The sequence below is a fragment of the Mirounga angustirostris genome, unplaced genomic scaffold, assembly GCF_029215605.1.
Source record: "Mirounga angustirostris isolate CCGP_5_RB_7025 unplaced genomic scaffold, mMirAng1.0.hap1 SCAF_7, whole genome shotgun sequence".
NCBI lineage: Eukaryota > Metazoa > Chordata > Mammalia > Carnivora > Phocidae > Mirounga > Mirounga angustirostris.
This window is the reverse complement of record NW_026991715.1, coordinates 33,362,209-33,374,396: the sequence shown is the minus strand read 5'-3', so window position 1 is coordinate 33,374,396 and position 12,188 is coordinate 33,362,209. Positions and strand designations below refer to the sequence as shown.

At 53.2% G+C, this 12,188-nt stretch overlaps 2 protein-coding genes across 2 annotated transcripts; one reads left to right on the top strand and one right to left on the bottom strand.

The window, feature by feature from the left end:
• Positions 1 to 466: 466 nt before the first annotated feature.
• Positions 467 to 5,469, top strand: STING1 (stimulator of interferon response cGAMP interactor 1). The gene is made up of 8 exons (XM_045893438.3): positions 467 to 538; positions 865 to 965; positions 1,451 to 1,677; positions 1,804 to 1,987; positions 2,238 to 2,346; positions 3,257 to 3,495; positions 4,200 to 4,386; positions 4,945 to 5,469. The coding sequence occupies exons 3-8, from the start codon at positions 1,451 to 1,453 to the stop codon at positions 5,133 to 5,135; spliced, it is 1,137 nt and encodes a 378-aa protein (XP_045749394.1). The 5' UTR covers positions 467 to 538; positions 865 to 965; the 3' UTR covers positions 5,136 to 5,469.
• A 195-nt stretch (positions 5,470 to 5,664) lies between these two features.
• Positions 5,665 to 10,290, bottom strand: SMIM33 (small integral membrane protein 33). The gene is made up of 2 exons (XM_045889416.3): positions 10,282 to 10,290; positions 5,665 to 8,855 (listed from the first exon to the last, which is right to left on the bottom strand). The coding sequence occupies exons 1-2, from the start codon at positions 10,288 to 10,290 to the stop codon at positions 8,466 to 8,468; spliced, it is 399 nt and encodes a 132-aa protein (XP_045745372.1). The 3' UTR covers positions 5,665 to 8,465.
• Between the last annotated feature and the right edge of the window lie 1,898 nt (positions 10,291 to 12,188).

The window sequence follows — 12,188 nt, the reverse complement described above, 5'->3', positions numbered from 1 at the left end:
CTCAAATCAAATCAGCTTCTCAGTTTGCCGGAGAGCAGTAGAGACACCCCCGGCCACCCCAAGAGAACCTGTAGGCATGAAACTTGGTGCTGGTACCTCCTACCCCTTCCCGAGTAGGGAAGGCACAGAGCAAGCCATTCACCGCACTGAGCCTCAGAGGGCTCCCCTGTAAAATGGGGACGAATACTATATTCTATCTTCCAGAGTGGCTCAGTGGATTAAGTAACATACTGTGTGTAACACTTAGCATCATATCTGGAACATGGTAAACACTTTATGGTGATGATTGATGGTGAGGTTCCCCAAGACTGCTTTTTTGGCTAGAATCACCGGGTTCTCTCTGAGAAGTCAGAGGCATGGCTACTTGCTGGGGCAAGCCAGAGCCCCACTCCCCTGAAGGCTCTCTGCTACTACAAAGCCTTTTACCCGAAAGGCTGCTGTTACAGGAAATAACTTTCATTCTCCTTCCGCCTTCCTCATACCACAGTCTTCAGAAAAAGAGGATCTGCGTCTCGAAATCAGAATAAAAATCAGGCAGGTCAGTGTGGTGTGGTGTGTGTTCTGCCTTTGTCTGGGAGAGTGTGGAGTCCTGCCTGGGTGTTGGAGAGTCTGTTTGGTCGTGGGGGCTTGAGGCGTTCAGGGTTGTGGCCGCAGGGGACGGTGAGGGGGAGCAAAGGGCAATGGAACGAGGGCCTCCTCAAGCTGCCCTCCCCATACCAAGACTGGGGCATGGCTCATCAGAGCTCTTCCTCCCTTCCTGGGGAGCAGGAAATACCCTCCTCTCCTAAGCTGTGGTCTGGTGAAATGCCAGGGCTGGAATGCTGTGGAGAAAGTTTAGATTGTTTTTTAATGTTTCGTTTTCAGGCCTTACCCAGAGAGGCTGGCCTTGGTCGCTGGGAGCCATTGCACTAGACCTTCTCTCCTTGTCATCTTCCAGAAATAACCTACAGTCTCAGAGGTAAAAGGTAGGTAGGATCGGGAGAGTGGAGCATAGGCTCCAAGGCTGAGGCCCCCCGAGACCCAGAGATGGGTCTGCCCTGCCTGCACCCGGAGACTGTGGTGTCACCTTTGCTGACTAAGGTCTTCCCTGGGGTGGATTCGGGGGGAGAGGGAAGCCCAGGTTCCCAACAGTCCCTAGGTGGGTGGCACCTCACAGGATATTTTCGGGTCTGGGTCTGGGACAGTCACTGCCTTCTTTCTTCTCTACAACCTGTGGTCTTCCTGGGGTTGGGTAGGCTGCAGATATATGAGCACATGCACTTCTCCCCCTGCTCCCTTTACAACAAATCTCTCCCGGACAGGAGCGCTGGGATGCTATATGCCCAGCCTGTCCCCTAGAGGCATCTCCAGCCTCTGACTATGGCTGGGCACCAGGAAGAAAGAGAGCTGTCCCGAAGCGGTAGGAGAGGGAGAGGATAGATAACAGCAATGGGTTTCTTGGTACCCACAGATGCCCCAGTCTAGCCTGCACCCATCCATCCCGCGGCCCAGGGGGACCAGGGCCCAGAAGGCAGCCTTGGTCCTGTTGGCCGTCTGCCTGGCAGCCCTTTGGGGGCTGGGGGAGCCACCAGAACACATTCTCCGATGGCTGGTGCTCCACCTGGCCTCCCTGCAGCTGGGACTGCTCTTCAAGGGGGTCTGCCATCTGACTGAGGAGCTGTGCCACCTCCATTCCAGGTGACTCCATTACCCATGGCGACTGGGCACCCCGCATGTCTTACTCTCTTGACGCCCAGCCCTGCCCCTCCTTGAATCTCTCGGGCTGAGCTGGGCTGGAGTCCGGAGCTTGACTGTCCCCTGCAGGTACCAGGGCAGCTCCTGGAGGGCTATGTGCTCTTGCCTGGGCTGCCCCATTCGCGGTGGGGCCCTGATGCTGCTGTCCTGCTATTTCTATGGCTCCCTCCCAAACCCAGCTGGCCGGCCCTTCCTTTGGACGCTTGCGCTCCTGGGCCTCTCGCAGGCCCTGAACATCCTCCTGGAGCTCCAGGTAAGACACAGAGGGAGGCGGAGGGTGTAGCCAAGTGGAAGCGGCAGCTAGTGTGTCCTACTCTGAGCTCGGTATCGGGAGTGGGACGAGTTTAGAGGTCGGCCCTTAGAGTAGAGCCTATAATGTCCTGCAATGGGAGGTCAATGGCAGAGAAGGGAGCAAGCTGGTAGCTGGTTGGGAAATCTTCTTGAGGAGGAGGGCTCTGGTTATCCTTCGTGGAGGCTCCCCAGGCCCACCCTGCTGTCTACAGGCCCTAGCCCCAGCTGAGGTCTCTGCAGTCTGTGAAAAAAGGAACTTCAATGTGGCCCATGGGCTGGCATGGTCATATTACATTGGGTACCTGCGGCTGATCCTGCCAGGTGAGCCATTTTCTATGCCCCTATTTCTAGAGCTTCATGACAGACAGTAAGACAAAAAACTCGCGTTTCTAGAACCTGCTGTATTTTTCAAAGCATTTTTATTCCTCAGGAATCATTTGATTCGCAAAGCAATTCTGTAGGCATGAAGGATATTATTATGCCTGGTTTTCAGGGAGGAATATGGCACTTAGAGCCACTAAGTGACTTCTCTCAGGTTAACTATGAATTCTTCCAATGAATATTGACTGTATGTTCTGCGCCCTTCGTGCGCATTTTCACTTTTAATTCATACCCTGTGGGCAAGGGATAATCATCATCCCTGTTTTAGAGATATAAGAAAATTGTGGTTCTAAGAGGTGAAGTGACTTCTCCAAAGTCACACAGCTTTGTGAGTGGAGGAGACAGGATTTGGACCCAGGTCTGTCCAGAGCCTGGATCCTTGACCACTCTACTGTGAGCCCATGTGTCATGTCTCATTTCTTCTGACTTGCTGGCCAAGGCCGTGGTTCTCCCATATCTCATTGATGTCTGCCCTTGTTACCTAGCTTCTGCTAGGAAACAGGTCTGGAGCTAGAGGCCAGACCCCGTGCACCTGGGATTGCTGGGAATGTCACCTTCCAGGGCACTTCCTGCCTCTCAGAGCCCTAAAAGCTGTGGTGGGAAGGAGTGGGGGTGAGCAGAGAAATCTGGACAAAGGACAATTGAGGGGAGAGAGAGGTGGTGGGAGTAGAGGGAGGGGTGGGAGTGTTCCTGAATTCTCTGCTCCTCCTGGCTCCTGCACAGTGCAAGTGGACTGGACCCTTGGTTCTCCTGCACCTACACATTGAGGGAACCAATGACCTGAGTATCTATCCTGGGTTGGGTGGGAGATAGGGTTGTAGGAATGACTTCTCGGGCCTCTCCACCCCAGGGTTCCCAACCCGGATACGCAAGTACAATCAGCTGCAGACCAACATGCTACAGGTCATAGGGAGCCATCGGCTGCACATCCTCTTCCCTTTGGACTGTGGGGTGCCTGATGACCTGAGTGTGGCCGACCCCAACATTCGCTTCCTGTATCAGCTGCCCCAGCAAAGTGCCGACCGTGCTGGCATCAAGGGCCGGGTTTACACCAACAGTGTCTATGAGCTTCTGGAACACGGGAAACCGGTGAGTGTGCGGGGAGGTGGGTGCTGCTAAGGAGGAGTCAGGCCCAGAGCACCAGAATTCTGACCCCTGGCCAAGCACTGATAAAAATTCATTGCCCTTCTCTGAGCCTTACTTTCCCCAGCTGGGCATGCTTCAGCTCTGAATGATGATAATGATCAGTAACACTAATTGAGCCCTTACTGCATACCAGATGCTATTCATCTGACCACCTCATCTAACCCTTGCCACCACCTGTGGGGTGAGGCCTGCTATGACCCCTACTTTACAGATGAGGAAACTGAGTATAGACTCAGAGAACCAGGAAGAAATTGGACGATTTCAACCTGACAAGCCACGCACTTGACCATAAAGCTGTCCTAGACCAAGATGTGAGAACATCTGAAAGATCTCACATAGGTGGGGGGGAAACCCAGGCCAGGGTTGAACCCCAGAGCCCAGCCCCCAGGAGCAGTTGACGGCAGGTGACTCCGTGGGCCTTGCCCTGGGATCTGAGAAGGAGGATCTGTGGAAGATAAATCTAGCACAGTCCTGGTGCTGATTTTAGGAGCAAAGGCCACCAGACACCATAGATCCCAGCAGGGTAGCCACCTCCCAGAACGCCATCTCTACAGGCTGAGGGAGCAGGGCCCTAGCAGTGGCACCAGGGTCCAGAGTCTGTCTGCCCTGGCCCTGGCTGAGTTTTGCGTTCCTGTCGCCTCCTCCAGGTGGGCATCTGTGTCCTGGAGTACGCCACCCCCTTGCAGACGCTTTTTGCCATGTCCCAGGATGGCCGAGCTGGCTTTAGCCAGCAGGATCGGCTGGAGCAGGCCAAACTCTTCTGCCGGATACTGGAAGACATCCTGGCAGATGCCCCTGAGTCGCAGAACAACTGCCGCCTCATTGTCTACTCCGGTGAGGACTGAGTAGGCTACCAGGCAGGAAGAGGCAGATATCCCGAAGGGTTAGAAGTAGCTAGAGCAACACCATGCCCTGGGCCTTCCCAAGTGGTCAAGGCATTTGAGCCCGGCCTCTTCCTTCCCCAGGAGAGGTCCTACCTCTCCACCTAGGACACTCAGTTGCTTTCTGGGGTACCTGGCTACGGGTCCTGGGTGGAGTGTGAAGAGATGGGCTCTAGGAGCCCCTGACGTCATCTAGGGATTGCCAGAAGAAGCAGAAGAGCCCCAGGCTCAGGACAAAGAGACCGGGGCTGCAGCCTCAGTGGCAGGTCTGTGCCCCTCTCTGAGCACCATCTCTAAGACTGAGGAGGTCAAATTCTGTTATCTCTGAAACCACTTCTAGCTCCAGAATTCCAGGAAACTCTAGCCCCAGGCCAGGGATGGGGAGGGATGCAGGGAGGTGAGGGAGAGGGAGTGTTGGAAGATCTGCCCACCAAGTCTCAGGGCATGTTCAAGTGAGAACCTAAGAGGTCCTCACTGCACTCCTCCCCCACCTTCCCCATCCTTGTGCCAGAACCTGCAGACGGAAGCAGCTTCTCCCTGTCCCAAGAGATTCTCCGGCACTTGCGGCAGGAGGAAAGGGAGGTCACTATGGGCAGCCTGGACACCTCGGTTGTACCCAGTTCCTCCACGCTCTCCCAGGAGCCCAAGCTCCTCATCAGTGGCTTGGAACAGCCTCTCCCACTCCGCACGGATGTCTTCTGAAGCTCAGGGTTTGCTGGCCTGAACCCCTAGTGCTCCCCAAGACTCTTGATCCACAAGACTGGATTGAAGGGCTTTCTTCAGCAGCTGGATGCCCAGCAGAACCACTTCCTCCCACAGGGAGCCTCTCAGAGAAGGTCCTTGAACTTAACATCTCAAGACGACCTTAGGCAAGTTGTTTTACCTCTCTGAACCTCAGTGTCATCATCTATGAAATGGGATTATAATCACTGTCTTACCTACCTCACAGGGTTGTTGTGAGGATTTTGACTGTATGGAACATTTTTGTAAACTATAAATGCCAGGTAAACTTAAGGGATGTGTCAGATGTCTTCCATTGGACCCTCCAGACTGACTGTCTACCCCTCCCTGCCTCCTCTGCCCTGGGATGGCATCAACAGGCTCCCTTGCTCTCTGAATTCTGGTCATGTTCAGTCCACAGGAAGCCCCAGTAGAGGAACAGAGGGAAAGAGGGGGGTGAGGTTGGGGTAGTTATTCCCCCAGATCCTTCCCTGCAGTACCAAGGTCACTGTGGGCTCTCTGCATCTCCAACCTAAAGTCATGGTTCTGCCATGTTCTCCGTAACTCTGTCTCTCCCCAGGTTCCATTACCTGTCCCTTCCCCATGCTGCTCAGACCCAGCAATGGTCCTGGTTTTCTGCAATGTCCCCTCTGGAGCACTCACTCTCACTTGTGGTTTCCTTATACCTGCCCTTTCTAAACAGCCCCCTTTCTTTTTTTTTAATTTTTTTTTTTTCAGAGAGTGCATACATGGGTGTATGTGGGGGAGGCTGACCCTGAGATCATGACCTGAGCTGAAATCAAGAGTCAGACGCTCAACCGACTGAGCCACCCAGGCGCCCCTAAACAGCCCCCTTTTTCAACACTGCTCAGATGACCTATTTGAGTGTGCCATCTTTCTCTAGCTGGACTCTGACTGACACAAGTGATTGGCATTTATTATCTGAAATGTCCAAATCCACTTGCACAGTCATACTTCCTTAGACCCCCTCCTTATTCTAGGACAGGGCGGTGCGGTGGTGGGTATGGTTTCACTGTGGACAGAGCCCAGGAATCAGACTGAGGGCATGGAGGGTAGCATGCCCCACGGTGTCTGCATGCCCTTGCAGGGCCCTTGTCTCTAGTGAGAGGCTTGGGGAATACGGAGCAGCCTGAGCAGGCACGCTGATGTCATGAGGGGCACACAGCCGCGTCCAGGGCAAGAGGCTACTCAAAGGAGCAGGGGCCACTGGATGAATGTCCCCGGATGATAGAGCCTGCAAAGGGATAAAGGGGGGGGGGTTCGTGTGAGGAGACGGGATATGCTCTGGGAGACCTTGGACCACACAGCCGGGCACCTGCTGTGTCTTATGACATCACTGTTAGAACCAAGCCATTACAACACTGTAGTGACCTGTTTGGGAGGGCAGGCGGCCCATTTCTACCAGTTCCTTCTGTTCTATCCACGACTTATTCCCTACCTCCCACCTCTGGTTTGGTTTTGTTTTAATTTTTTCTAAAGTAATCTCTACACCCAATGTGTGGCTCAAACTCACAACCCCAAGATCAGGAGTTGGATGCTCTATTGACAGAGCCAGCCAGGGGCCCCTCACCTCTGTTTTTATCACAGAAGCTCAATACGAATTTCTGTGTACAGCATCACTGTGGAGAAAGGCTCAACAGACAGACACATGTTTGCCAGAAGGAACCAACTGCTCCCAAGGATGCCACAGCCTAAGGAGTAAAGGGGGACACAATCTCTTCTTCACAGCTGTCCCAGCCATTCTGCCCCCAAGGCCTGAGGCTCCTCCAACATTACACCAATCATTCCTGTGACTAGAAACCAGGGCAGAATCAAGGGCCTTTCCAAAATGCCCCTCTCCCACCCATCAAGCCCCCAACTTGGTGCTTAGGCTGTGGAGTCTGAGAGCTCAGGTTCAAATCGTGACTTTACCACTTAGTACTCGTGTCTGCCTGGGGATCTTGATATCCTCCGCTATAACATGGAGACAAGAGTGGCTCCTCCTCCCAAGCTTGTTATGGGGAGTGAACGGTCTGATAGCCACAGGTCGGTGGATGAGCTGGGTGGCCGGCACAGGGCTGGGCCGCAAGGAGCAGCCATGAACATTATAGTTGCCTCTCACGAAGGAGGCAGGCCCGTCCTCTGTACACATTACAATCTCCACCTCTGTTCCTCTTCATCGTCTGCTATCCTTGCCTTCCTGACTGTGCTAGGGTCTCGCCAAGGCTGGTACCAGGGTGCACCGGCTGTCCTCAGGTGTTCCCCAGGGTAAAGAACTCAGAGGCCCCTCCATAAATGCCTATCCTTATGTTCTCGACTGCACATCAGTGAGGTGCGGATGTGTCAGGGAGAGAGTGACTTTCCAGAGAGCCACCCGGAGGCTCAGCTCTGCCTTCCTGCATCTTACCTCCATGCCCACACCCCCTGCAAAACCTCTCCTCATTCCTTCCTTCCCTTAGACAAGCTGCATGGAGCTCCTCTTCCTTTCTTGTTTTCCCACCAGCTGGAAGGTTCTGGATTTGGGCAATGTCATGTGATAAGTTTTAGGCTGGTTCCAACTGGCCGGTACACACAAAAAAGGGGATATAATGAGAACCCCCAAATTCCCCATCCCATCTTGGGAAGGCAAGACAAAATCTTGCCCCAACATAGTAGGAGGCATTCAAAAGTGATGTGGGGAGCTATAATTGGTGCTTGGGGCTTTACAAGGGCCTTGGAAGTTGCTGATGAGGCATAAGCTCCAATAGCCAAAGGGATGTCTTCCAATTGGTGAAGGGCAACAGATTTTCCTTCTCTTCCTGAGTACCAGAGAAGGCAGGCCCCTAGGTTCTTTGCCGTGGCTGTCCCTGACTAGCCCTCACAGGACCTGGGGGCTTTGGGGGTAGGACCTACAAGGAGACTCTGAGATCCATGCACAGGGGTAGGGTGGGTGGGGGAATCTTGCGAGCTGGACTCATGTTGACACCAAAAGCAAAGGAGATTAGGGGTGAGAGGAGGAGGTAAGGACTTGGTAAAGGAGGGTCAGGGATCTGATGGTCCCTGAAAAGCAGGGAGTCACTTTGTAAGGGCAGCTTTGGGCCCTAGCAATGCTCATAGGAGCGTGTTTCCAGGCAAAGCCCTCAAGCTTCTTTTATTTCTTCTGTCCACATCAGCGTTTTCTCTATAAATATTCTGCAGAGAGAGCAGCTCCAGCTGAGTCCATGTGTGCATTTCCAAAGCTCTGATGTCCAGGCCCCAATTTGCTTGTGCCCTAATTCTCTGTCCGGTTTCTTGTTCTGAGCCAGGTTGGTCCAACTTTTCAAAGTCTCCCTCCTACAGACATGTGACTTCATCAATGCTGAGCCTAGGCCCATCTGGCACAGGGCAGGAGCCAGGGACAGGAGGCTCCCGCTGGGCATCTTCATGACTGTCCTGGGGGCCCAGCACTCGCCAGTGGATGAGGTAGATGCCGCCTTCCGGCTTTGGGGTTGGTGGCTCTGTGGGGAGAGTGGCACGGCCCTGATGTAGTCTTGGCCCAAAGTGAACTGCCACCACGATACAGACGGCCAGCAGGACAAAGGCAGCGACAATGACGGTGAGCAGGGGCAGCCCATCCCCTCGCGGTGGTTCCCAGGCCCCACCTGGCACCTCTGGGAGTTGCCTCTGGAGCTCTTGACCCCCTGAGCCGTTCACAGCTGGAGAAGGCCAGGGATGGTGGCCAGCCTGGTAGGGGAGTGGCAGAGAGAGAGGGTGACATGGGCATGTGCACACAGAAAAAGAGCCAAATGGAGAGACAGACACCCAAAGGGAACTGAGAGAGAAACAGACAGAGAGACTTAGGGAGAGAGAAACATAGACAAAGAAAGAAAGAGACAGAGTGCAGACATGGAGAGACAGAGAAACATACAGATAAACACATGCGTAGCAACCCTCCCCCCAAAAAAACCCTGCACATAGGAAGAGAGAGAATTAAAGAAAAAGACAGGTGTGTTTGGGGTGGGGGGGATACAGAGAGAAAGAGAAAAACACAAAGCCAAGAAGACAAAGAAAAAGAGAGATAAAGAAAGGACAAGGAATGAAATAGATGCAGAGAGACAAAGACAGAGAAAAAAGAAACAGAGATAGGGAGACAAAGTCATTCAGAAAGGGATGGAGAGGGGCTTCCTTACAGTCTGGGATACAGAGTGTGGCCCCCCAAGTCCGTCCCCTCCCACTGCTCTGTCTTGCCAGGACTCCAGTAAAATTCCTCAATAGATAATACGTCCTAGGTCAGGAATCCGAGCACACTAGTTGTCTGCTGTCCCACGGCCTGGCCCTCCAGCAGTGAGCAGCTGTTCTTCAAGTCCTGGGAAAAGGGAGTCATTGTGTCTTAGGTTCCCACTACCCTCAACTCACACAGAAGGTGGAGGGGTGGTACCCTGGGGGATGGAGAAAGGAAAATGAGGCAGGAACCCCCAAAGCTTGGGGTGAAGCAAAGGGGATACCTCATCCCATAATATAGGATCTTCTTACGGGTCTCAGGATCTGGACCTGGAGGGGAGGGGGTGCCCAGTGTGGACTCCTGGCTGGATTGAGGAGAACCCACGCCAGCCTAGGCCTGTTTCAGGGTCCCAGCCAGAACCTGGGGGTACTGTCTGTCCGTCTCCGCTCTGCTAACTGTTGAGGAGGGGTGGGATGGATTACCATGAAGGTAGCAAACCTCCCAACGATAAACGTCAGAGCCAGCTGATGAAGTCACCACAGGCTCAAGAAGCCTTCTCTCCCTAGCCTCCCCTTGCCCGCTGGACCATCATGGGTCTGACCCTCCAGGGTGGAGCCTCTCCCCTAAACCTGAGCCATCAGCCTGGCCCTGCCCCAAGAGAAGGCAATTGGGGTCCAGGGAAGGCTATCCAGAACACTCTCTCTTTAGTTTCTCAGTCACTGTCATCCCCAACACTGTCCCTTTGCAAGTAGAAAGCCCAATACTCACCCCCAGTTAAAAGTCTAAGGCTCTCTGGGGCCCAGGCCACAGAGCCCCCAGGGCAGGGGAGGGAAGGGGGAAGCAGCTCCGGATGTACAGGGGAAAAAGGGAAGTTCAGGCTGGTGAAAGGGTTGGGGTCCCTGCAGGGAGTCAAGCAGCCTAGCAGGAGGGGATGAGCCAAGAGTCTACCTGGTGCATTGTCCGCCTGGTGCAAGGCTTCCTGGGAATGGCAGCCAGCCCTGCGAAGAAGAGCCTGCCACCCCAGCTTGGCCCCTACCCGGAGCTGCCACGTCTATGGGGCTTACCTGGCACACACACCCTCTGCACACACACTCTCAACATCTCTCCCTCGCTTTCACTTCCGTGAATACTGGGACTCTTCTGGGCCCAGCCCTTCCTCAACTGTGATTGGACCTTGATCTTGGCACCTCCTTTCACGCTCCCTGCTAGCTTCAGCAGCCTGGGTCTGCCTGCCTACCCCTCTTCCAGCAGGTCTCAGACACCTTGCCAGCACCCCCACCCCGCCCCACTCCCCACCATGACATGTCCACTCCCCACCCCAACTAATTTCCTGATGTTACTGTTTCTTCAATTTTTTTTAATGCAATATCTCAAACACACTGAAAAGTGTAGACTGTAATATACTAAATCTCTTAGGCATAACCACTAGCTCTGTCCATCTTAACAGTTTGTCACATTTATTTCAAAATTTTTTAAGAACCCAAATATTACAAATAAAAAAGAAGCCCCACTTCTTGACCTCTCCCCTCCTTCTTACCCCATGGGTAACCATGTTGTTGAATTTGATGTTTATCATTCCTGTGCAAGGTATTTTTTTTCTCTTTGGATTTTTTCTTCTTTGGTTTTTACAAATATGAATTCTGCATGTCTCTTTGCATCTGTCTGAATGTAACTTCATTTTGAGAATGTGAGTGCTTCAATGTGTCCAAGTCACAAAAAGTGCCCACCAGGGGCACCTGGCTGGTTCTGTCCATATAGCATGTGGCTCTTGATTTCAGGGTTGTAGCCCCACGTTGGGTGTAGAGATTACTTAAAAAAAAAAATCTTTTTAAAAAAAGTGCCCACCAGTTTCTCCTCTATCTGGAGAGTTCATAAAGGATAATTTTTGGTCTCAACTAAGTCCATGAAACCAAGCATCCCTCATTCTGTCCCTTGCTGTGCATGGACCCTCCATCCCAGTCTGGAGACCAGGAGACCCCTGGGAATCCCTTCACCCAGTGGTCTGATCTCAGGAGGCAAGATGTAGCCTCTTGATTCCTGTCCCTCAGCCAAGCTTCTCCACACTCTGACATTCAGGGACCTCACTCAGAGCTCCCAGCTCACTGAAGCCCAGGTCACTGGGCTGCTGACCTGACCTGCCAACTGAGTGAGTCCAATGGCTGGCTGGCCTTAAAGCCAGCTAGGAGGCTGACCCCCTACCAGTGCCATCCAAGGCTCTGGATGTCCCACGTTGGATCACTTAGACTTCAGCCAGAGGGAATATGGGCTCTGCCACAGTCCAGAGCTCCAGCCTCTGCTCTTTGGTTCCTGCCCCCTCAAGGCACATGTCCCATCACTCTTATAGGCCCCGCCACTGAGGCTCCAGTCCCTGAGTCCAACAGCCCAATTCCTGATCCTACTGAGGGCTCATTTCCCCCTTCCCTCCCTCGTCAATCTTGGATCTACCTCCTAAAAGGCCTCAGAAAAGATAAGGGGGTGGAATTTTGGGACTAGACAATTGTTCCAGCCTTCCTTTACTCATCCATCTCTATGCTCACTGTTGTGAGCTGCCCTTCCCCCATTCTCACCATCTAAACTTTAACCATCTTTTATGGCTTTAGTTCAAGTGTCACCTCTGCCAGGAATATAGTCTTCAGCCCACTCTACTGAGGTAGCTTTCTTTCTTTTCCTTAAACCCTACACCAGTATGTTTTTTCCCTCACTCCTGACATTTGTCACACTTTGATATACAGGTGTGTGGGCGCTCATTTTTCCTCCCAGCCTCTGAACCGCATCAGGGAATTCCTGCCTGTGTCCCAGAGTCCGTCACAGTGCCTGGTACTACACAACAGGTGCTGGACAAAGGTTGCGGAATA

Bases quoted from the DNA above. Each gene is read 5' to 3' on its own strand.
- STING1 (XM_045893438.3), top strand. From the start codon at position 1,451: ATGCCCCAGTCTAGCCTGCACCCATCCATCCCGCGGCCCAGGGGGACC. The intron at 3,496-4,199 runs GTGAGTGTGCGG...CGCCTCCTCCAG, and splicing joins TTCTGGAACACGGGAAACCG to GTGGGCATCTGTGTCCTGGA. The intron at 4,387-4,944 runs GTGAGGACTGAG...TCCTTGTGCCAG, and splicing joins CCGCCTCATTGTCTACTCCG to AACCTGCAGACGGAAGCAGC.